General features: G+C 40.1%; 1 protein-coding gene and 2 long non-coding RNA genes across 4 annotated transcripts in view; 1 reads left to right on the forward strand and 2 right to left on the reverse strand.

Moving 5' to 3' along the window:
* Positions 1-1,570: 1,570 nt before the first annotated feature.
* On the forward strand, positions 1,571-13,942 carry LOC138364671 (uncharacterized). The gene is made up of 4 exons (XR_011228496.1): positions 1,571-1,892; positions 4,757-4,920; positions 6,163-6,261; positions 13,844-13,942. It is a non-coding gene; the product is annotated as an uncharacterized lncRNA (long non-coding RNA).
* LOC138364676 (uncharacterized) lies at positions 13,772-17,129 on the reverse strand. Its single transcript, XR_011228497.1, has 6 exons — positions 16,975-17,129; positions 15,764-15,904; positions 15,375-15,428; positions 14,862-14,922; positions 14,467-14,528; positions 13,772-13,911 (listed from the first exon to the last, which is right to left on the reverse strand). It is a non-coding gene; the product is annotated as an uncharacterized lncRNA (long non-coding RNA).
* A 4,498-nt stretch (positions 17,130-21,627) lies between these two features.
* L (zinc finger protein Lobe) overlaps positions 21,628-26,436 on the reverse strand; it is a 305,314-nt gene continuing 300,505 nt past the window's right edge. For both annotated transcript variants that reach the window (XM_069324662.1, XM_045748645.2), the window contains 2 exons: positions 25,383-25,656; positions 21,628-25,253 (listed from right to left, as the gene is read on the reverse strand). In XM_069324662.1, coding sequence (XP_069180763.1) covers positions 22,681-25,253; positions 25,383-25,656 — 2,847 coding nt within the window. In that variant the 3' untranslated portion in view covers positions 21,628-22,680. The remainder of the gene's footprint in view (positions 25,254-25,382; positions 25,657-26,436) is intronic.

Below are 26,436 nucleotides of genomic sequence, written 5' to 3' on the forward strand. Positions count from 1 at the left end.
CAAGCCCGTGAGCTCCTGCCTGTAGAGAGGTTACCTCCCTGGGAGGATGACTCATGCAAGATCATCATCAATGAAATGGCAATGAAAAAATCCAACATGATACCACAAGAAATGAGGCACAAGTATCTCGAGGAAATTTATAAAGAAGCCGGAGATGAACTAGATCAAATCGATCTACACTGACGGGTCATCTAATCCTATCAATGGCAGGGCTGGTGCAGCATACACGGTAATCAAGGATAATACCTTCCAACGCAGAAATGAAGAAAAAGCACGTATTGAGAACTATGCCTCTTCAACGCAAGCAGAGCTAACTGCCATTGTTATGGCGTTAAGGTTTCTTGAACGGAACACTAATGGTGCAGTGATTTGCACCGATTCAAAAGCAGCACTGCAAAGCCTAAGTAAAAATCAGGCAGAAAATCTTGCAATAGTCGCTGAAATCAAGAGAGCTGTGAGAGTACTTACCAATCAGGGAAGAGTCATCAAGTTTCTGTGGATCCCCTCCCATGTTGGAATATGTGGAAATGAACGAGCAGATGTGCTGGCTGCTGAAGGAGACCATATTGAATACTTCATACCCAAGACTCAACTACAAATTAGAGGTATTATCAGGCAACATCACCGTGACAAGGTAACTGAGGAAAGGAGGATAGAAGCACAAACCAGTGAATCTGTACGATGGTACAACATGGTTGCAGCTGGCAATCCCAATCAGTATGGCCGAAGAGGAGGACGACGAGGGAGAGAATCAGTAATAGCGAGAATCCGTCTTGGATACAAATATCCATGGAGATTTGGAATGGAAACAACAGTTGATCAGCGAAGTTGCAGAATCTGTGGTGAGAGTGATGGACACCGCCTTGACCACTATCTACGTGAATGTGAACACCTGAGAGACATTAGGAATAACTGTAGAATAATAAACCCCACATTGTTTGAGTTAGGAAAACACTATTTGTCAAATATTGATACTGTTCTTAAAAGATTTCCCCATTTTGCACCCGCAAGATAACGTAAGCTTTTAAGGGTTGATAAATGTTAATCTTCTTGTTTGAAGAGCTGTTCACTTGAGACAGATAAGCAAGTCCCAGCTGTGTCTGGGTACAAGTGACAGGATGAACAACCCAGCGGGTTTTCTTCCTATTGGGGAGTGTTGTACATTCTGCTATGGCGATATGTTCACTCACAAGATGAGTGGCGCTGCCCAATAAACTCGCCCCTCGGGGCAAAATTTAAATTTAAATTTTAGTAAGATTATGTTTCTATCTTTCTGCGGGAAATAAGCATTGTTCTGAGATGAATATTGCGGATTTCCGGCTCTATGACCGATGAAAAATGCAACTTTTATACAACTACAAATATCTTTAGTTTTACTTTAAATTTTGTCCTGAAAGAGTTTTCATATATAGATCCAGTTTCTGCCGTTCTTCTGACATAAAAAGACCTTTGGTTTAATAAGTTATTAAGATGTTTTCAACAATATTACTAGGGCGTTCACCGATTCTAACATGGGCGACCCTTTTGGAAACGCAACACATGGGTTGACCTGATTGATATATGGGTCAGATTCCATTAAGGTTCGGAATATTTACACTGGCGGGCGGCGTTCTTGCCAACTATATGGCTGTTAAGTTGAAAATTGTAACTGTTAAGAGCATTCTATTGTGGTTTTAATATTGAACAATTATACATATACGAAACAGACAAATCTGGTGTCCGAAATAGTAAAAATATTAGTGTGCGATGTGATCAATGTAAGGGGGATATTGGGTGTGCCTCGTATCCCCTACAACAAGAAGTTCGAGAGGGATGAGGCCGCCACCTACTAGCTTCAGGATATCGTCGAATCTAAATCAACAATATACTACCGCCGCTACTTTCTCGGAAACGTAAGTACCTGCCGCTTTACTTCTCTCACCCTGCCTGGCCTGACCTGGCCTAGCCAGACCTGACCAGACCTGACCTGGCCTAGCCTTACCTAGCCTAGTCTGACCTGACCTGCCCTAGCCTTACCCAACACTAATCACCACACGTGACAGCCCAAACGAATCGCAAATAAGTACACGTAACAAGTCATATGCCCGGACACTCTTTCACCTTGGGGACTGAGTGGTAACTATTGTATAAAAGAGCCGGCTCCCTGAGAGTGGTAAGAGGGCGTGATAAGAGGCTAACGTGTGGTCTTGAAGGAAGTCGATAAAGCAGACAATTTTCAAAAGGAAGGGCAGCATAACGAGCAGACAGGAATGGACAGACAGTCGGTTATCCCATAATGTGTAATACGCCCCGCACAGCATGGGTGGAGTGGGGAGGGGGGTTGTAGCAGGGCACAGTATGGTGATGGTGCGGGTGAAGTACACACCCACTGAATTCCTGCCATCAATAATTGTTTTCATAACCATTAGAACAATGGCATCCCTCCAGCCACCATCCTTCCACTGACCCCCTCCTCTGGTCCTCCACCTCAGACAATAACCCCCCACACCCCCTCTCCCTTCCAGACATCAGCATGTCAAAATCAGTACCATAATGTGTTTAAACTATTTAAACTAAGTCATTGTGTATCTCAAGGTATCTTAATTCATTTGAAAGTGTACATGTGCATTCGTTCATATACTCGCCTAATTGTGCTTGCTGGGGTTGAGCTCTGGCTCTTTAGTTCCACCTCTCAACCGTCAATCAACAGGTGTACAGGTTTCTGAGCCTATTGGGCTCTATCATATCTACACTTGAACCTGTGTATGGAGTCAGCCTCCACCACATCACTTACTAATGCATTCCATTAGATATAATCATATATGATTACACATAATCATAATCATTCCATACACATAATCATATATGTGTACGTCAACGTATACATACATGCATATATATACCTCATATTAAAATACTGATAAACGAATGACCATGAACAAATTAATTTATAATTGTAGCATTATATATAATTTTAATAGACTAATTACGTGTTTATACATTTGAATGGTCCAGACAGGTGGCCAGCCTTGGACATATACACTTCTGGTAGGCACAATGACCTCATGTTAGACCCTTGATAGATTATGTGAGAGAGAGAGAGAGCTGGGGCAGGGAGGTGTGTGCCCCAGGGAGATAATCTATGCCTATGCCCCGCCTCGAGGTCAGTTCTCGAGTCACACCAAGAATAACAATCGAGCAAGTTGTCCTGACCAGGATGTGGTATATTAGGGAGGGTTGAGGAATAGGAAGCCTGTCTGATAGGGCTCTTGGCAAGCAGCTCTCCCTCAGTCTACCTATCTATATGGAAGAAATGTATCTAGGCCCTCCTCCCCCCTGCCTATTCTCTCTCCCCCACCTTTCTTCCTTCATTTCCTCCCTCCTTCCCTCCCCCTCACTGGTGAGAGAGTAGGAGTGTGAGAGTGGTTAGAGAACTCGTAGTTCTCACGCTCGTGAAATTGTCTGCGACCCTGGAGGAGTAGAGCCGAGGGGGGGGGTGAAAGTAGGTGACGATGGAGGAGTAGAGGGGAGCATTATATGCAGTGAACGTAGGTGTCTATGGAAGAGTACATCATAGAGGAGGGTGAAAGGAAGGTGACGATGGAGGAGGAGAAGGGAGGGGGTGTGAAGGTAGGTGATGATGGAGGAGTAGAGGGGAGGAAAGGGGCAAAGGTAGGTGTCTATGGAAGAGTACATCATAGAGGGGGGTGAAGGTAGGTGGCGATGGAGTAGAGCAAAAGGGGTGGGGGTTGAAAGTAATCCTGAGTTTAATTTTTTAGTTATATATAGTGACACCTCGGCTTACGAATGAATATTTATGAACTTTTCGGGTTACGAGCCTAATTTCTTCGAAAAATTTGAATCGGGTTACAAACTTTGCCTCGGGAAAGGAGTTTGTTGATATACGTATGGGCTGACCTAGCGTGTGGTGGCATGGTGATCGCGCCTCAGTTTACCAGTGTCTCCTGCCTAGTAAGTATCGCGCCTGAATTCTTTGTAAAGCATTACATTTGTTTTGGGATTTTTGGCTATTTGAACATAAAATTTGTTATGATATATCTTGCCATGAGTCCCAAGAAAGCCAGTGGTAAGGTTCAAGCCAAGAAAACACATGTGAGAATGACCATAGAGGAAAAACAAGAGAGCATTCATAAACATCAAAATGGTGCACAGGTTGTTGAACTAGCTAGGCAGTACAACAAATCTATGTCAACAATATGCACTATACTTGCTAAGAAAAAGGACATTATGAGCGTTAAAGTGGCAAAAGGCATATCAACAATCCCGAAACAAAGAACACAAACACTTGAGGATGTTGAAAAGTTTTTATTAATTTGGATACACAACAAAGAGTTAGCAGGTGATAGCATTTCAGAGGCCATCATTTGTGAGAAACCAAGGCATTTGCATGAAGACCTTTTAAAGAAAACCCCTGGAACGAGGGGGAAAAAGATGAATCAAGTTTGAAAATGTGAAAAGTTTGTGTGACAATAGAGCCTCGTGGAAAACTTTTGCTGTAGTCATTACCTGGTGGAATGCACCCAGGATGGAGTATCAGGGCTATACATCTTTTAAATCATAAAAGTAATAAACATTTCCCATCAACCTTACAAACCATATTAACCTATTTTCATGTATTTCCCCCATGTGCATTTTAACAAAGTTACTAAATTGCCTTTATCATTCTGTAAAATTTCAATTACAGTATACTGTATATAATTTTGTTAGTATAAATGGACTGAATATTCTGAAATCACTATTAATTTTACAATTTCAGATTCAAAGGTGGTCTGGACACCCAATTTGGTCAGACAGGTGAAGAGAGCATTTAGGATAGTTCGAAGAGATGAAGATGGTCACAATTGTGTTTGAAGAGGCAAACGCCCCCCTTTGCTCCTGACATTATGTTCAGCCTATTGACCCCTGCACACCTAACACAAGGTAGGTTGAAAACTCCTCCTTCATGTCATTGGTTCATTAGCCAGAAACTTAGGGCCCATGCAGGAATATCCCTAAAAAAAAAAAGTGGCCCCAACAATGCATCCTCCAAGTCTGGAGGATGAGCAGGAGCATTGTCGAGAAGCAGGCCCTTTAGTGTCAAACTTTTCTCTTGCAGATATTTTTTGATGGCAGGGCAAACCACTCTACATCACAGTTTTTCTGCACGTTATATATTTTTTAAAACTCTTGGATTTTCGGAATGATACACGAGCAAGGGTTTAATTTTCAAATCGCCACACAGCACAAGAGTTAGCCTATCCTGACACAAGTTAGCCCAAGTTAGCTTGTGTTCGGGCAGTGACGTCTCCTCTTGGGTAATGTATGTCCTCTTCGGCAATTTTTTCCAGAATAGCCATGTCTCCTTACAATTAAACACTTGTTGTGGAATATATCCATCAATACAGTATCTACAAAATCTTTAAAATCACGAACAAATCTTTCAGCCCCTACTTTGTCTGAGCTGGCACCCTCACCATGCCTCACAACACTATGAATACCACGTCTTTTTTCAAAATTTCTTAAACCATCCCCTACTCACCTTAAACTCTTTCGTATCTGCAAAACTCGTTCTAGGGGTTTTCTTTATAAGATCTTGCATGAAGATTTCATTGTTGACCAAACCACACACTGGAAATTGAATAGACGACATTTCGATCCGTCCTGGACCATTATAAAGTCGATTGTGATGAGATGAGGGAAGTAAGAGCATTAAGTAGGCAAGAGAGAGAGGTGAGGAGATGGCAAGTATGTACGTATGTACATGAATAAAACATGTACATACTTATACATAACGTGTGTAAATAGTGTAATAAACACAATAACAGTATTTTGGGAGGAGGAATGTTGGCGAGTAATGTGTTGGAGGAGGGAGGGAGGACTGGCAGGGTGTGGCAGCTCACTCATGTTTTTTGGGCTCACCATACCAACATAGTGGATCGTTATGGTGAATACATACGTAGATGGGTATATACAATGTGTGTATATAGTGTAGTAACAGCAAAAACACTGTTTGATTGTAGAATATGTCGCATATATGAGGCCCAAAATTTTGAGCATAGTGATGTTCTATACTTTGAATTATATAAATTTCACAAATTACACACTTTTAAATAATAATACAGCAAAAAAAAGGAAGAAATGAATGAGAAACTTCAAAATAATTGCGCAACATTTTATTCGCAGCAACTGCCGTCGCACGGGGTGGCGGGGCCGACAGACCCCCATCACTCCAACGCTCAGCGCCCATAATTTGCTCAACTTCCCAGCTCCATCGCAGCTAAAGTAAGTCACATACAATATTTTTTGTTTAGTTTCCCCGTGATCAGACTCTGCATTTTAACAATATAAGAAGAGAAAGTGGTTAACTACTAAATTTTTTTTTCTCCCACACACGCACCCCCCTAGGAAGCAGCCTGTAACAGCTAACTCCCAGATACCTATTTACTGTTAGGTAACAGGGGTCATCCCCTTTTGTACAAAGAATCTGCTAAAGCTTTTAGGGCTAATCTTTGACACTCGTTTGTCTTTGTCGCCCCATATATTTTACGTCCGAGTTGAATGCTCTAAGGCCCTTAACTAACTTTAGGTCATGTCCTATACTTCTTGGGGAGCTAATCGACACTGCTCCTCTCTTTACATTCCTCTCTCGTTCTGTCTAAACTCGATTATGGCCCTGTTTACTCGTCTGCTTCTCCTTCTACCCTTCACCATCTGGACACACTGCATAATACTGGGTTACGGCTCAGCTCTGGTACCTTTCCTTCGACACCTACCCTAAGCCTGTATGTTGAAACTGGCGTCCTGTTTCTACAGGATCGCCATGATCGCTACTGTCTTCTCCACCTTGCACGGTCCTTACAGCACCCTCACTCTTGCTTATGTCATGCCTTGACCTTTACCCATCCTGTGGTTCCTGTTCCCCTTCACCACCTATCTCTTTCTGTACGGTTGTCTCTCTTACAAAATGCTCTTTCAGTTTGTGTTACCAATATTTCCCCTCGTGTCATTCCGTCTTTGCCCCTATGGAGGGGTCCCCGTTCCTAAATTCTGTAAGCCTTGACCCACATGACTAAAACTTTTACCCCTCCTACAGTTCTAAATCACCTTTTCCTTGAACACTTTTCTTCACACTTCCACTCTATTTCCGTCTTCACCAATGGGTCTTAAGTCTGCAGACGGTGTAGGCTACTCTGTTGTTTTTCCTGACTGCACCTTTGTGTCTCTTGCCTCCGGAGACTAGCATCTTCATGGCAGAACTTTATGCTATTCTCTATGCTCTTCATCAACTCTTTTCTCGCTGTCAATCCTCCTCTGTGTTTGTAGTTGACACTTGCAGTGCCCTCATGGCTCTAGAATCCTTTAATCCAGTCCATCCTTTGGTAGTTGAAATTCAACATTGGCTGTTTCTTATCGCCAGTAGATTTAAGACAGTGGAATTTCGCTGGATTCCCACCCATATTGGTGTGTTCTTAAATGAGCGTGCGGACACTGCCGCTAAGGAAGCTATCCGCACCTGTCCCATCTCCTGTAAAGGTATTCCTTATTATGACTTTTACTCAGTTATTCATTTCCCCATTCTTGCCCGTTGTCAGGGTTGTTAGTCTTCTGTTACTGGTAACAAACTGCGTGCTCTTAAGAGTAGTGTGTTCCCGTGGCCTTCCTCCTACCACCGTAACGGGAAACGGCTCTGGCAAGGTTGTATATTGGTCATACACGTTTAACTCACGGGCACTTAATGGAGCGCTGCCCTGCTTCTTATTGTCCAAACCGTTGTCTCTACATGTCCTGACTTCCAGGACTTACGTGTCTTGCTTCCCGACCATCCCTCACTGTCAATTGTCCCTCGATAAAATTCTTGGTAAATTCAATACCTTTGATATTGTTCGCCGTATGCGTTTTTGTTCTTGTATTGGCGACGTTAGTGATATTTAGCGCACTATGATTATCCCACACATTTGATGGTTTGATAATTACTGTACTGTACAGTACTTTGGTTTGGAATGTATGAAATAAAGTTGTTTCATGTATTCAAATGTGTGAGAAAATCCACTGGGGCTGTGAGATGAAGCGAACCTGTAACAAAGGCATTGCCAGTTGCATACTCTACCACCACTGATGGTAAAAGTCTTACAACTGGATATCTTGTGTGACGGGTTATGGTATCACAGCTATACTGAACCAAGATGGTATGGCTCTCCCTCACATAAATGAAAGAAATGCTGCTATTGGCCTTGCAGTGTGTAAGTTGCAGGTGGAAACAAATGAAAATTATCAAATAAATAATTAAACAATTTACTGAAATAGTAATGAACAAAAATAACACATGACAATACTTGACTATCATGTAATGCAAAGGTGAACAAGTTAGTATGACCTTAAATGCAAAAAATAAACTATAAGCAATGAATAAAAGTATGAAGATATACTGGTGTTCTGAAGACAGCTACCATACCACCATGGCATCAGTCACACGACGTTGGCTGGAAGCGGACGACGGGTTAGAGACACGAAGGTGATCCTAGAGCACTAAGGGAGAGATTGCCTCTCCAGGGAGGCAGCGCTCTTTATATAGTCCGGCGGTGATGACTCATCCAGTGTCAACACGAGGTGGACATCTGGTCAACTAGCAAACTGCTCGTTGTGGCTGGCGGTGCCTTTGTGTTGAGCTGTACCACTGTCAGTTGAAGGCGGCTAACTGCTTGTTTGTGGGGACAAACTGCCAGTTAGCAGTGGCGCCCGGCTTGCCTCTGAGTCATACCAGGCCGTGCCAGGCCCTGGGGGGTATGGAGAGGTGGCAGGACTGATGACTCTTCTGGGCTGGTGTAGATGTATACTTCCAATGCAGAGGCATTGAAGGTGAAGGGAAAAGGCAGTTCCACTGCTATGCAGGGGATTCATGTGACACTTGTGAAGACACAGAAAGTCTGGAGGCCCTACTGAAGCCAGTCCAAGTATTAAATAAAACCCCTGAAGTACGCCGGTGAAGGGTAAAGTGAAGGGTGAAGCAAGACCGTATGCCCCAACTTCAGGCACACACAGAAAATCACGTTTTGGTCCCGCCTCTCAACTGTGTATTTGAAGTTGGGACGTATGGTGTTGAACTGCTTCAGCCTTCACCTGAGTGCTTGTAGGTCTTACGTAAGACGTTGACTCAAGGAGTGGCCTCAAAACTTGCTGTGATTTATGGGGAAATCCGGTTGTAAGACTTTTACAAAGTCAGTAATATACTGTGGTAGAGTATGCAGCTGCCAGTGCCTTGGGCAAGGGTTTACGTCGCCTCACAGCTCCAGTGGATTTTTTGCTTGGTGTATATCAGGTTGTGATTTTGTGTGTGTACTGTATTGTTATGATCGCCGTCTGATAAGTCCTTTCTGGCCTCAAGAGTCATTTTTACCCACCTAGAAAGATTGCAGATGGCCAAAGCAGTTATTTAAGTTAAGAAGGGACAAGTCTTAAACAGAATCTTGCATAATATTTGACTGTAAAGGGGTAAATTGAGGTAGATTGAAAAACAAAATGGTGAACCGGGCAGGCGGTACTCGCAATTAGGCGAGTACACTCGGGAACTTTTAAAGTGCAACCAAACATGCTTTAGGCTCTCATAACAAGAGGTGAATGGTGGTGGCTCAGGTGCTCAGCCAATCAGAGCACCTAAGGAGGGAGGGCAGGAGTGAGGGGGGTGGTATGTGGAAGTTTGGTGACAGTTGTGTGTAGTTTGTTCATCTTCATTGTAAGTTTCATGGCTTGGTGTGCATTTCCCTAGTAAATTTAATTAGGGAAAAATTCAGGTGTTTGATTTTTTAAATCAACTTTTTAAATGTTGAGTTGTTAAAGCCTCAAAGTGCATGGAGTTGGTTTGGGATGGCATCCTCATGCTGTTGCGTGCTCGCGTGAGGTAGCAAAGGTGATGTAAAGTTGTGGGGTGTACATGCTTGGGACGTCCTCTCTCGGGATGGCTGGTGTTAGACCTGTGTGTTTGTCGGTTGTTGAAAAGCCGTCATCCTTTGCTGTTGTGCTATTGATTTTACATTGTTCATCTTGTAATTAATACTGTAGTGCAATATCTAGGGCTACCATTTGTAGGTTTAAAATGTCTAATACAAACAGTTGTCCAATGAGTTTTAATAGGAAATATCATCCACCAAGCACCATTGTACAATTATATTAATTGATAGTATATGGATTGTGCAGAACTGCTTAGAATGATCTTTAACACTTGGTTATATTGGTCATGTCAAATACCTGCACGGTGAATGCTCAAAGACCCTTTCTTTATTCAGTGTTGTCACATACCTCATGGGGGTATGGATAGGCAAACACTCATTCGGTTAAACTTGCCTTGTAGTACTTTCAGAGCTCAGTAATTTGGAATCTGGTTAGCACTTTCCAAATAAATTGACCTTTAAAGTGAATTCCTATTTAGGTTTAAAACATTATACCGAATGAGAAACTCGGATTATATAGCTGAACACCAGAAATGTTGTTATTCAGTTTGGTTGCCTAAAGCACATTCAAGGACTACACATTACATGGCATTCCAGGATTCCTCTATACCTTGCCTTATGCTGTAAACATTGCCACAACCCTGTGTTTTATTGATTTAAATGGCCACAGGGAGGCATACAACACTGCAGATTATGATGTCATTAGTTATCCACTGTGCTGACAAGTGGGCTGACTGATGTTAGTTGACACCTGTATCGTGCTTCAATTTAATCGCCAGGAGATCACCCTCTCACTAGACTCGTCTGTAGGAAGTACAGTATAGTATCTGAAATTACCTTGGATCATAAATAGCATAAGACTTGGGGGTAGGAGAGGGTTGCAGTGTTTGTCATGGCTCTCAGTTGTTCCTGGTATTAGGCAATTTAGTTCTGGAATCATTTTTTTTGGCCAATGTTAAACTTTTTTGAAAGTTGATGTTTTTCTGAAAGGGAAGGGGGGGGGGGAACCCCCCATAGTACATAGTACTATGTACTATGCTTGGATACAGTTATCTAAGTGAATACTTAGATTTATACAGTAGAATAACTACCTTCTTTTCCTTAGTCAAAAAGGTTGCTTGTTTATTTCTAGGGACTTGTATTTTCTTTTATTTTTAACTGCAGCAACTTTCAGTGAATGATAGATTCTTATTGAAAGGACCTTTACTTCATTGTTGTTGCTTTATGGTCATCTCATTGTGTACAGGGATTCCGCGAAGCTTTTGGGGTTAGTCTTTGACACTCGTTTGTCTTGGTCAGCCCATATCTCTTGCCTCCGAGTTGAATGCTCTAAGGCCCTTAACCTCCTTAAGGTTTTGTCCCATACTTCTTGGGGAGCGGATAGGCGCACGCTCCTCTATTTGCACTCCTCTCTCGTCCTGTCTAAACTCGATTATGGTTGCCCTGCATACTCTTCTGCTTCTCCTTCTACTCTTCGCCGTCTTGATGCTTTGCACCATACTGGGTTGCGTCTCGGCTCTGGTGCCTTTCGTTCGACTCCCGCCCTTAGTTTGTATGTTGACACTGGCTTTCTCTCTCTTCAGGACTGCCGTGATCGCTACTGTCTTCGCTATCTTGCGCGGTCCTTCCAACATCCTTCCTCTCGCCTCTGTCGTGCATTGACTTTTCCTCCTCCTGTGGTTCCTGTTCCTCTTCATTGTCTCCCACTTTCTGTCCAGTTATCTCGCTTACAGGATTCTCTTTCTGTTCATATTTCTAATGTTTCTCCTCGTATTGTTCCTTCATTAGCTCCGTGGAGAGTCCCCCTTCCCAAGTTTTGTACGTCCTTGACTTGTATTACTAAAGCCTTTACCCCTCCTACAATTCTGAAAAGCCTCTTCCTTGAGCACTTTTCTTCGCACTCCCACTCTATTTCCATCTTCCCTGATGGGTCTAAGTCTGCGGATGGTGTGGGCTACTCTGTTGTTTTTCCTGACCGTACTTACATGTGTCGCCTCCCTTCGGAGGGTAGCGTCTTTACGGCAGAACTTTATGCTATTCTCTATGCTCTTTGTCTCTTGCTTTCTCATTCTCATTCCTCCTTTGTGGTTGTAGTTGATTCTCGTAGTGCCCTCATGGCTCTAGGGTCCTTTAATCCTGTCCATCCGGTGGTCATTGAGATTCAACATTGGCTGTTTCTTATTTCTAGTAAATTTAAATCAGTAGAGTTTTGCTGGGTTCCCAGCCATATTGGTGTTTCAATGAGCGTGCGGATGCTGCCGCTAAGGAAGCTATCCGTTCTTGTCCCATCTCCCATAAAGGTATTCCTTATTCCGACTTTTATCCTGTTATTCATTCTTCCCCGTTGGCAGGGTTGTTGGTCCTCTGTGGTTGGTAACAAGCTGCGTACTCTCAAACTTAGTGTGTCCCTGTGACCTTCCTCCTACCACCGTAACCGGCGGTGGGACACTGCTTTGGCACGGCTGTGGGTTGGTCATACCCGCTTAACCCACGGTCACTTAATGGAGCGCCGCCCTGCTCCTTATTGTTCGAATTGCGTTGTCCCTCTTACAGTTGTGCATATCCTTGTTGAATGTCCTGACTTCCAGGACGAGCGTGTGTCTTGCTTTCCAACCGTCCCTCGCAGTCACTTGTCCCTCGATAGAATTCTAGGTGAATCGGATATTTTTGATATCGTTCGCCTTTTGCGTTTTTGTTCTCGTATTGGCATTCTTGGTGATATTTAGCGCCCTCTGATTATTTCGCACTTTGATGGTGCTACGTGGCCTTCCCGGTTTGGTGCCTTCTTTTGGTAATTACCTTACCTTCATTGTTGTTTCATTTTAATGTGGTAGTTGTGATATGGATTGTTCTGGCTCACATGCAAGGTCTTGGATTTTTTTCTGTTTTATATTAAGAAATTGCCAGTCTTGTTACTATTTGTAGAGTTAGAGATCTGCATTAAGGCCTCAATATTATATTCTTTATTTTTTTTTATAACATGTTATCAGCAATTTTTGTGGTTGGTAATATTTAGATTAATGTCAGTGATGTATATGACAAGGGTTAAGACCCCTTGTGGTATGACAGCATTTTTCCAGTCATTTCTTTAACAAATGAAAGGGTCCTCATAACCATTCTTGTCCTTTCTACCATGTACCTGTTTGTTGCTTCTTGGTCTTTCATTTGGTACTTTGGCTATTAAAACAATGGCCTTTGGTAATGTTGCAATTACCATTTCTAAAAAAAAAAAAAAAAGAGTAGGTTCATTAGGCAGGTTTTTTTTAGCAAACAAAGTTTTACAAAAAAAATTGCATTCCTTCAGGACCTTGCAGATGTTAGGTCAAACTAATTGACAGTAATCTGTTTTGCCCTTTCAAACAATGATGGTTTTAATCTAGGTAAAATATTTCAGAATATCTGAAGAGTTTGGCAGACAAATCATTTAAGAGCTTTGATTAAATTTAAGTTGCCAAAGACTGAAAACCATGTTTTATAGATGCTTGTCACTTTTCTAATGTTTTGTAAATTTAACTGATCTTTAGTTAATCATAATTTGTACAAAGCTTAGGTGTTGCATAGCTTTAAATTTACTTTCAAATATGAAAACTAAAATATTGACTAAAGTTTCTTCCACTTTAATATTTCAGACTAATTTGCAATATTTGTTAGTTTATGTAAATTGAATAGGTAGTCCACTTTTACATCTTTTCAATGCATTTTGCATGCACCTATGTAACAAGTTACAAATAGGTGTAAATTTTACCAAGTATTTATTTTCAAAGTAAAAAAATTTCAGATGTTTAAACATTGCATCAATAGTAGTAAACAATTTCCAGCATAATTTCAGGATAAGGTATATAAAGTAGTTTCATTAAAATTGTTTTATTTAATAAGTTTTACATATAGTATTTATAATCTAATATTTATTACTGTTTCAGGTTGTGGGACAGATGCTCCTAGATGAACAGAAGATCCAAAAGGCCAAGACAACTCCAGAGACAATCACCTGTAAAAGAAAAATAAACATTAAACAGGGACACTACTTTTATTATCACCAATGCCTAATAATAAGCCCAAAAAATCCTAACAGCCTATCTTTTAAGATAGGCTCAGCAAGGCCTATCCCTTCCTCTGATATTTGTGCAGAGCTTGTTCCCTGAATGGGTGCATTACATCCACCACTTTAGTGCCATCAACACATTGTACATATGCTTTACTGAAAGCACTGTACAATGCATGCCAGGCACTAAAGTTTTAGATGCATCCACCCATTCAGCAAACAAGCCCTGTGAGAATTAACAATGTAACCATTGTTAAGGGTCCCTAAACCTATGCAAATCTAGTCCATCTATTAGATGGGTAGTAGAGCAAAGCTCTGAAAAAGCCAAGCCAGGGAAATCTGCAAGACTGCCTGGTCCCCTTTTATGAAATGGGGTAGGATCAGTACAAACTGCATCATCCCCTGTGGGTTGTAACAGTAGGACATGGTTACACACCTTTAAATGGACTAGATAAGAGAATTAAGATTAGGTCATTGATATAGCTAAAACATCAAACTCACCCTCTTTTGCAGAGTAAAGGAGCCTCACTCCAAGCCAGTCCATGCATCATAATCACTTTCACCTGAAAAATATTTCAACAAATTAATTTAAGATTTAAAGCCAAACTTTCTTTACTTTTCAAATTAGCATTCAGTAGTTTACAAATTCAGATGGAAAACATTTAAGGAATTTACCTTTCCTACATATTCTAGTAGCAGTAGTAAAAATCTAATTTAGCAATATAAATATATATGGCATCAATTTGCCAAGTTTCAGTAAATGTCATTATAACTATCCACAACTGCACTTCAATGGCAATTTACATTTATCTTTAGCCAATGCTATATTGTTTAAGTTATTACTATTTTTTTACTTTTATGCAAATCTATTCAGATTAACCTTTACTACAACTCACCTGATTCTGTAATTAACTCTTCCAACTGACAGAGGGACTTCTGGACTTTCCAAACCACATTCTGGAAAACTATATAAATTTAAAACCAAGCTAAAGTAAACATTGAATATTTTTTTTTACTTTCAAGGGAAAAATACCATCACTTAGAACAAAACTTTTCCTGCCATTAACTTTGACTCATGATTACCCTTAACAGTGTTATACATTTATAGATTAAAGCTTATTTAACAAACATTTAATGTTAACTAAACAAGATTTATATTTCATTAAAATTTTATTAATAAAACACCCTCAACTATGCTGTTTAAGATCTAATGCCCCACATTGCAATTTTCACAATTTCAACATACCATTCTATTCAATACATTCCTGAAAGGACTAAACTTGCAGATATGGTACCCACTAGCCTAAGCCTAGACATCCATACCCATTCAATTTCCATACCCTAATATTTAATAGGTTTTTAGCAATTAACTTCTACCCTCTAATTCCAATGTACACAACACTACTTACTGTAGATCTGCAAGTATTTTCCTGCAGCTCTTTGTTGCCAGGACCTTCCACAACCTGTCATGTGAACAGTAAATATTACTAAAAAGTTATTCGCATAGCGATGTTATTTTGTTCATGCCTGTACCACCAGTTTAACAGTTGCCGTTTTAAATGGCACACTAAGTATCTTGTTGTCTTATCTTTATTACAAACAAAGCTATAGTCATTTCAAGTCAACATCATATACAAATTTTATTTTCCAACAACTTTAGTCATTAACATTTTTCTGGAACATTGCAAACAAACTTTGTCAAAAGGGAGGGGGGGGTCCATTTAGTGTGGGCTTCATCCACTATTCTGATGTTAGCTGGAACATTTGTGCCAGCTGCTGGTTTGAAAGGGAGGCATACCATGTGCCAATTCAGGAAGCTTTCCACGTTCCTCACTGCATGTCAGCTCAGGACCTCACTACCATGTTGGGAGGCAGTTGAAGACTAACCAATCAACATCCCAGGCTGGAGAGCAGTGCCCGCTCGGGAAGAATTTACCACCTGCAAAAAATTTAATACTCTTAATCTACACCATCTATCTCATCTTTACCTAGCCCCCAAACCTTACATTTGTCAGCATTAAACTGCATCTGGTAGTCTTAACCATTTCAAAACTATGTAGGGCATCGGTATTTTTTATTTGCCAATTCTGCAACTATTGCAGTCTAAACCATAATCTTGCGAATAACCGAGGTACAAGGAGAGCTTTTAGGCACTACTTATAACACTTCTCCCAACTTAACCCCATTTATACTAATTTCCTTTGGTATAGCCATGACCTAATCAACTTCAGTCAGCATTCCCAATGATCCGAGCCCCTATCAATTTTGCGGCACTATCAAAATCTCTGCTGAAGTCAAGGTACACAAAATCACAAACCTTATCACTATTTCCTCAACTATGCAACCTAATCCATGAACATTTAGTAATAAAACTATGCGATTCATGTATCTAGTCATGTTTCTCAAAAAGAGTAGAGAAATGGCACTTGCAATGTTAGATTCTAGCAACTTTCCTCACAATAGACTAGGCTAATTGGTCACCAACTTAAGCGTTAAAGTTAACTCAAACTTTAACTTTAAAACTTGCTATATTAGGAACTTTCCACGACCGGCCTTTACCCGACATAATTAAATAGGGTAAAAACGGTATATTAAATGCAGTAAAACTACGGTAAATTCAATATGATAAACTTGCATTCTTTAAGCATGGCCTGCATAGTGAGTGAACTAAACGAAATGTTAAGCACCCTGGCAAACCACTTCGTCCTATTCAATTTCTTTATTTAATCACTTTGTCCGGCTAGAATTTTTAGATTACATTAAAGGAACACCCTCCCTGGTAACGGCTGAACTAGTTAACCAAATACAAATATTTAGGTAAAATACTTTCATAAAACCCGTCTACTTCCCCCACCAGTAGACTTCTTCAGCTAAAGGCATAATTTAATGTTCCACTTTAGTAAATAAAGACTTAAAAAAACACTACCCCATCTGTGTAGTTACCGGTTACCTGACATTCTACGCTTAAAATAACCCATCTATTCCCCATAATTGTTCGATATAACTTACCTCTCACCCGCTGGTCGAGTACACAGCAGTATATATCCTCCTCCATCACTCACCGCGTAGATACTATTTCACTCTGGCCGCAAATTGCCTCAAATCACCTACGTTGTCCATAAACATATATAGAAGAGCAACTGACCGTAACACCCGTATAGCGATCATCGATCATCACATAACGTGGGAACATTAGTAGCACTGCTGTCAAAACATAGATGGCGCCAGGACAAATGGTAATTCCTATGGACTCGCCTAGTTATGCGTAGGGAATTGAGCTTCAGCTGTTTGGTCCCGCCCCTCAGCTGTATTCACCTAGTTGTACTCACCTAATTTGTGCTTGCAGGGGTTGAGCTTTGGTTCCCGACTCTCAACCGTCAATCAACAGGTGTACAGGTTCCTGAGCCTATTGGGCTCTATCACATCTACATTTGAAATTGTGTATGGAGTCAGCCTCCACCACATCACTGCTTAATACATTCCATTTATTAACTACTCTGACACTGAAAAAATTCTTTCTAATATCTCTGTGGCTCATTTGGGTACTAAGTTCCCCTTGTTCGTGTTCCACCCGTGTTAAAGAGCTGTCTTTGTAACTATCAAAATGCATATATCTTTGCTTTCACTTCAGTTATATTTATGACAAGGGATTTAAAATTTGCCTATATTTCTGCTTCTCTGATGACATTAAAAACTTTCGTTTATTACAGTATCTACATAAAATTAACATTTATCTTCATTAGGTTGTAGTTCTCATCAATAGGGAGAGCGTCGGTAAAAAAAAAAAATTAAATATAAATATCTTTCCTCTCTCAATAATATGCCCGAAACGCAATGCGTACTAGTGGCTTTAGGTATTGTATGTACTAGCTCTATCTATAAATCCAATATTATGTTTGTAAATCGACTATTTATGTACTTTCCTGAATAAAATGAACTTTACTAATATCTAATCTCTGTGACTAAAACGTAAGAACGACTTTATCTATGCCTTTTTGATAACATATACAATTATAACCTTTATTAGTGAATCTCTATTAATTAAACAATATATCAGAGAGTGTGTAAGGTTCGGTGTTCCATGTGCGAAGAGACATGGGAGATTTTACATCAGTACAGTAAATGTTTCAAGTAGCGAACGCATACTAACGAATAACGATTAGTATATACCAACACTATTGTTCTATGAAGTCGATTTAACTTCCAGACATGTATTTTTCAATAAGTCTTAAATATTTTCTGCCTAGTTATGTTAGATATTATTAGAAATACGTATTCTACTTGTTAATATAATAAACTAAATTTGCGATCATTTAAGGAGAGAAGTGCGACGACTGGATCACTGTGTACAGAAGGTTGATATGCCAACAAACACTTTCCAGACAACAATATATCTTGGATAAGTCGCTCCACAACATTGACACCTGGACCGTTGACTTCCTATGGGGGGCAGTCATCGGGAGGACAAACCCTTCATGCAAACTGCACCTACTATCAAGAAGAAGAAGACTTCCTATGAGGCCACATATTTACTTATTTCATAATGGAAGTATATTATTTTATAGTAAATATATGTTTTCTCGTGTTCTGCATTAAGCACCAACATTATAATGAATAAATATACCATATTTCTTCATTATTTAAGTAATGCTAGGAGGCTTTGAGTAGCTTTGGGTCATTAGGTGAACAGAATCTCCAATAGATGGGGCCAGAGTCGCCCTATCTCTCGCCCGAGCGAGAGTCGAAACTTATTTTAGAATTGATATATCTTTGTCCTCCAACAAGATATATTTCCTTTGGTGCACTCACAATAACGAGCATATCTCTGTCTTTCTGAAGGCATATACTATTTTAGGCTTTATAAGCGTATCTTTGTTAATTACACACTATATTGGCAAGTGCGTAATATAGTGTAATATATTGAACCCAGGTCTACCACTTGAGTCTAGGACGTAGATCGCCTTTGTACTACAGCATCGATGTTCACTAGTGACTTTATTAAATATTAGTGTTTTACGTAACAAGTTCAACCATTGTACTGTGTTCTGTATAAATTAAATAATTATTATTATTATTCCGAGCGTCATTAATCATGTTACCGAAATTAATACTCTAATTGGTATCAAAATGTTTAGGCTAGATCATCCTAACTCTTGCACAAAAGCCCTCCAGACCTCCATTAAAAGTCAATTTAAAGGGGTCGATGAGATCAGCCCTTTCTTATCTGATTTGCAGTGTTGTTAGTCATGTGACCCTCAATCTTTCCTGGTATGAGAGTCGACTTACTTCTGAGATGATTTTGTCGCTCTGCGTTGTACTTTTACAAATCAGATATTCTGAAGACGAGGTCTCCATGTCTGGATACAATATCCCAAATGGGAGGGTGGGAATTATCTGGGGAAAGCACCAAGCCATTACGACTATATAGCACTTGGAAGGGGGTCGAGATAAGGATTTTGGATGGAACGGGGGGGGGGGGGGGGGGGAAGGAATGTTGCCCAACCGCTTGGACGGTTCGAGATTGAACGACGACCTTCTTTTCCTTCAAGTCAAAAGTTCATTTGACTATTCCTAGGGTTTGGTTGCCCCCATCCATTTTTTTTTTTGAACTGCAGCTCCCACTTATTGTACAAGCTTCAATGACTGATGGATTCTGACCAATAGGTTATTTGAGTCTTTTAATCTGCTGCACAGTAGTGTTGTTGATTTGATAGTTGTGATGAGCATTGTTATACCCTACATGCAAGGTCTTAATTTTTCAGGATTAAAAAGCATTTGACAATCTTCCGACCCATTTCGAGCTAATAGAGATCTATTTGTAAGGCCTCTATTAAACTTTCTACTTTTCCATAGATCTTAAGTGTCATCTGCAAATTTGATGACGTGGTTTGTAATATTCTCATACATGTCACTGATGCATAAAACAAAGTTGGTCCCAATATGGAAACTTCAGGTACCACATTTGCCACATTTCTCCAATCAAATCTCTTTCCTCTGTCATCTACATCAATGACCTTCCAAATGCCGTTCAATACCCCAAGCAAATTCTAGTTGCTGATAACCTTAATTTTCTCGAATCCTAACTATCTTGTTCTAAATGACACAGTGAATGCTGAAGTAAAAACATTCCATCTTTGGGTAACTTAACCATCTCATCTTAATATGGATAAAACCTTTGATTTTTTTGTTTGGCAATGAGTCTACCAATCAAATTAACCCAAGAACTAACAATATCCAAATTAGTAACAGTAGATTGTAGATTCCTTGGTGCTCTCATTGATACGTTGAATTTCCAGTGAGATTATATATATATATATATATATATATATATATATATATATATATATATATATATATATATATATATATATAAAAATTAAACAGTTGGCATTTATTCTAAAATCAGATACAATGTACCTCGCCTTGCCCTAGTAGCTATTACTTGCTCATTTATACTTCTCACCTATGGTATTTGTGTCTGGGGGTCTATTACCCAAAGTAATTTTCAAACCCTAATTGCTCAACACAGGTCAGCAATTAGAACAAACTCAAGCCCCAGACAGTACTCTGCTTCCGTACTTAAATCTTTAAATATGCTAAATATTTAAGTCACTACACATCCTCTCAAGTGTACTCTGTATAAAAACTCTGAACCGAAATGCTAATCCCAACCTTAAGTGCTTCCTAAAGGGCTGTATCAAACCCTTTGGCACCACACTAGAAACAAGTATCTGATATTCCATGAGCGCGACTTAACCAAAGCAGACATGCTCTGCAAATCAAGGGGGCCAAACTGTGGAATTACTTCCCTAATCACATCAAAGACTGTCCTCTCAACCAACGAGAATAACTAATTACTACTAAAGTAACTATGTAAACAACCTTGCTTCCTAAATGGTCGTATTGGACATTAATTACTGAACCTGTACTGTTACCGATATCTGCAGTGTAAAATGTTTATATAAAATTGTACCATCTGTCTATCTTTTCAATTTTTAAATGCTTACGGAGAAAAGTGCTAACCTTTGTTCTGTTGCAATTGCTGCTGTTCCTTTCACGTAATTGTCCTTTTATTTGTATTTCTTTACTGCAATTCGTAAGTGCTTCTGATCTCATTTAGTTGCTTCTTACTCCATTATTTTTTTTCCCACATTGTGCCCATAATGCTCTGTATATTAGTGACTTTAGGCATTTTCTTATCTAGAAATCCTCCACTCTCCTCGTTTCTTTTATTTAGACAAGAGTATACACATATTATTAGCTTTGAGGATAGTTTATAACAAATTATGTAACTAGCTTATCAATAATGTAGTTTAGCTAAATTTTTGAGCTCTGTTCATATTTCCAACCTCTTTCTATTACCGCTCACAAGATGGGTACAAAGTGCATAATAATTACATCCAATTAGAAAAAAATTACATAGTTGCTCTTGCAGAGTTCTGTATTTACCAAGATGCCAAAAACTGAGATAGCACAGTTTATTTACAAACATTTCGTACTGATGTATGAAATCAGTAACTCTCAATAGCAGTATTACACGGCTTATGTTATTTCTTAAAAAAGTTGTTGTATATTTATTAATTTAATCCATGTACGGTACTGTACATTATTTTACATCCTTTTTTTTTCAATTCCTAAAACTGATGGGTATAACAAACTTACTTATAGTGAAATTTTATTCCACTTATTTTACAACAGGATTCCACTTGAACCATATTATTTAACAAATAAATGCACATTTTCCTCAATTGTTTTCTTCAGAAAATGCTTCAGAAAAAATAAAAACTCCTTACACATGTTTATTTAAACAAGTAACATTTTTGGTCCAAATACTTGCCATTTCTTTACAACACCGAGACGAGAGGAGAAAAAAAATCATAAAAATAAATAAAGCTTATATTCCCGGCACCAAATACTATCCTCAACTGTGACAAGAGCAATAATGAGGCTAATCCAGATATTCCATAAGGTCTATTTTTGTTACAAGACAGATGAACCTTATTGAAGAACCATACAAGTCTCAAAACATCTAACTGCCACCTTTTTTATGAAAAGTTTGTTCCTATGGACACTACACGAGTGAGAAGATGAAAAACAAATATAAGTTACTATTTACATTGAGATGGTAGATACCCTGTAGAACAAACATATCCATGACATTTAACAAATAGGCAACAATGTGACCAGATTATTTTCACTGGTATTAATAAAATGCAAACTGCTTGTGACCTAGAACCAGTTTGTCTTTAGAACCATTCACTTCGTGTTTATGAAGCAACTGCTTTCCCAGTCTTGTATTAACTTTATGCTAGCTGATCTGAAGGGACAATCAAATGTTTGAGGGGAAAACTAACTTTGTACTTCCATGTCCTGTGACATTCCTTGGTGCAGTATTATCATATAAGCAACAGCAAGTGGCTTTACTTCATATGAAAACCAGACCCAATGTAATCACATTTTCAAATCAGATAGCATTAAGTTTAAACAAACTAACACCAATACAATTGACAATCTGGGTTCCACAGTCAAAAACACAATGTAAGCAGTATACTCATCACCAAGCTGTTGAACAAAAATCTGTTATACTCAATTTCAAACGCTTGATGAATAAACCACAAAAAGATCACGAAAGATGACAAACAGATTACTACTTCAACGTAAAAAAATAATTTGCACTGGATTCCAAATGGGTAAATGTTCAGTTACCACCAAAACCTATTCATCTTTAACATCTGTCACAGAAGTGGCATGACCATTTGCTGGTCCTGCATCAGTTTCATCTCCAGTGCACGCTGTGTAAGGTGAAGTTGGTCGTTGTAGCCCCATATCGCAGTTTGCTCGATTTTGAGTCATATGACTTCCTACTTGTTGGGCAGAGGTCAAGCAAGAGAGGGACGGCCGCCTTAAATTACGACGAGGCAGATCAGGAAAACTTGCAAGACACTCACGGCATCCACCATCAGCAGCTTCAGGGTGAGACAGTGCATGGTTTTCTAGTTCGGCTCTAAAGAAAAATCGTTGATGGCAGTGGTGGCAATCATAAGGACGAGCACTGAGGCCATGTTCCACCATATGTTGCTGTAGCCGTGATGCAGTTGTAAACACGGAAGAACACATGTAGCATGTGAAACTTCCACAACCCTCAAATGTATGCTCAATAAGATGACACTGAAGACGAAGGGGGGTATCAAACGTAGCTCGACACAAGTGACACTCGTGCACCGATCCTTCATGTAAGAGGTGAGAAGCTACATGGGCTTCTATTTCCGCTTCTGATGCAAAGCTTTCTTGACACTTAATGCACTGATACGTACGAGAAGAGGATGTTAAAGAACGCCCAAAACCTTGCTGCTGCTGCTGCTGCTGTTGTGGCTTTTGGTGATGCTGCTGATGGTGGGCAGCAGCATGAGCTTCAGCCTCTTCAATGGTTTCTAGTTTTATATGACATTCTGGACACCGAAGCGAAGGCGAGTGTCGAGGACTGCTACTACTACGACTGCTGCCATTGCTATTTGTGGTTATAGTAGAGAGAGTAGCAGCAGTAGTGATAATGGAGGAATTTGATGAAGGAGGGAGCAATTCACCACTACTGAAGATACCCGATGTAACAGATGCTGCAGCAGCTGCTTGGGCTGCCTGAGCAGCATGAAAACGTGCATGGACAGTAACTTCCATGTCGGTAACAAGGGTCTGTCTGCACACTACACAGGGCTGAGGCAGAGGCGATTGGTGATGTTCATTCTGATGGTTTGTAAATTGCTGCTCTGATGTCAGGGGTTCACGACAGACTGCACATGCACTACCAGACACAACTTTAACATGAGTGAGTTTATGTTGAGCTAACAGGGCAGCCGATGGACATAATTCATCACAGATATTACATTTATGACGTCCACCATTACCTTGGTGAGACTTCATATGCGCCTCAAGGTCTCCTCGAGACTTGCATGCTTCACTGCAATATGCACAAAATAGGCTTAAAGATGCAGCAGCTACCTTAGCAGCCATGCCACCAGATCCACTTTTTATATTGTGAGCTTGTTTCCTGTGATTCAAAAGTCCAGAATCTGTAGAAAATTCTGCATCACAAATATCACACCTAAGATCCTTTTTCTGGGGACTACGACGGGGCTTTACCAAATTCTCTGGTTGGGGAATATTGCCATTGAGCTCTGAGTTGTGTTGTGTTTGCATGTGCTTGTCTAAAAGAAATTCAACATAAAAGGCATCTTCACAGAGAGAACACTGAAACTGTCTTTGATGTGTGGCAAGATGAGCAGCCAACTCTGCCTCAGAACTTAAAGTTAGAGTACACAACAGACATCGGTATGATCCTCCAGAACCACCAACAGATCCACTACCCGATACTGGGTCTCCACCAGATTGTGAACGCCGCATATGACTTACACGTATGTGTCCCTCAAATTCTGACTGAGACCGGAACACAATTGAACACCGTGTACATTTGTTTACTTTACACTCGTTACTATGTTTGACGGCAAAATGAACCTGGATCGACACTTTAGAATCAAACATATCCTTGCACAGAGCACAACGGTAAAGGTGATGAGCATGAATATCCATCAAATGCTTTTGTAATTCATCTGGCTTTGAAAAAAGTTTCAGACATGCTTGACACCCATACTCTGTAGATGTAATACCCAAATGGGTGGCTAGATGAGCTTCTAGTGAGGTTTCTGATGTTAATGGTAGACGGCACTCTGGACATGCTAGTTGCACTGCACCAGCCATTGTAGATGAAAGCTGCTCTCCTCCATCTAAGTGAGACTTCAGATGTCTTCGGAAAGCTTCAAAATTTGTAAATGGTGCATTACATTGGCTACAAAGTAGTGTGGAGGCAGGAAGATCTGAAGTAAGGTTTTCATGTCGGGACTTTTTACTCAAGTCAGTTGGCTTATCAGTTGGCGGAGAGGGTGGGCGTTTATTGAGCACTGCTGAAAGAACTGGTGCAGTGTGAACAAGTTTGATATGTTCAGCCAAGGCACCTGGGTTGCTGAAAGGCAGGAGGCATTGTGCACAGAAGACTCCCTCAGCGGCACGTGCTAGCAGATCCGTGAAGGTGTGTGCTGTCACGACATGTCTCTGAAGGGCTGTGACTCCCCCCACACGAGCCCCACACAGTTCACAGCTAACTCCTCGTGACGATCCAGGGCCGAGGGGCGAGGCTAAGGATGTAGTCAAACCACTTGCGCCAAGAGATGTGCCAAGAGAGGAGGGCAAACCCAACATTGCTGCCATGTCTCTAACCTCACCATTCAGTGCAGACCCTGGAGGAGAGAAATGATGGGGGGGGGGGAAGAAAATAAATATATTCAAGCAAATTAACACAGTATTAAACTTAAACGCCACTATTTCAGAAATTCCATTAAACTCATTAGCAAACCAATACAACTAACCATGAGCAGATTGGAGATGAAGCTGCAAGGCTTCTAGAGAAGGAAATCCATCTCTAGAGCAATAAATGCATGCTAATTTTCCCCCAACAAGAGAGAGGAGAGGGTTGGGCAGAGGCCTGGGAGATGGTAGAGAAGATGGTGGGCGAGGTGATGGGGTTGAGGCTGCTGATGATGCACCACCTATAGATGATGCTCCAGAGCCCCCACCTCGTGATGCTGGCCGCTCGGCCGCTACCGTGTGTATTTCGTCCCCGTGGTACCGAGACAGATGGCGCTGAGAATGAAGCACACGTCAATTAGTTCGTTCTTAATTTAAATTTCATTAAAATTGAATATTATACTTACGAGAAACACACATTTGATGTTCCAAGAGTGTCCTAACCCATTATGTGCCTCTGTAACTACTGCCCACAGCATGTGGGGAGGATAACCAATAAACTAAACTAGACAAGACTCAGACTTTACCAAAGCAAAAATGCCATATAAAAATGGGGCATAAATTGAGTAATGACCTCTCCCAAATGCAATAAAATAATGTACTTCCTTTAACCAATTTGAAAGAGAAAGTAGTGTGTAATTAACATTATATTTTCCGTTATTGGGAATATTATATACCGTATGTGCATTGTTATTATAGTAACCTTACCTCTAACCTACAAGGTTTAAGGCAGACTTTGCTTTTCATCACCAAGTATCCCATTATAAAACTCTGATATATCATATATATATATATATATATACAAATTCATATATATTAGCTTACTTTTTGTACAGTATTAAGTACAACCCAAAAATATGTTAAATCAACTCACTATTATCAACTCAACTCATTATCTTAAATTATGACAAATGCTGTGCATAATTAATGGCTTTATAAAACGCAAAAGTTGTACATACTAATCTCTAATTCAGGGATTGCCAACCTTTTTTGGACTCTTGCTTTATTTTCTAATACTCAAAACACCTGCAACACCTGTCACACTTTCATAGCTGAAGATGTCTGATCATGATATTCACCACTTGCAAACTCTCAATGATTCCGATATACTAGTAT

This window comes from Procambarus clarkii, chromosome 2 (assembly GCF_040958095.1).
Source record: "Procambarus clarkii isolate CNS0578487 chromosome 2, FALCON_Pclarkii_2.0, whole genome shotgun sequence".
In the NCBI taxonomy this organism is placed as follows: domain Eukaryota; kingdom Metazoa; phylum Arthropoda; class Malacostraca; order Decapoda; family Cambaridae; genus Procambarus; species Procambarus clarkii.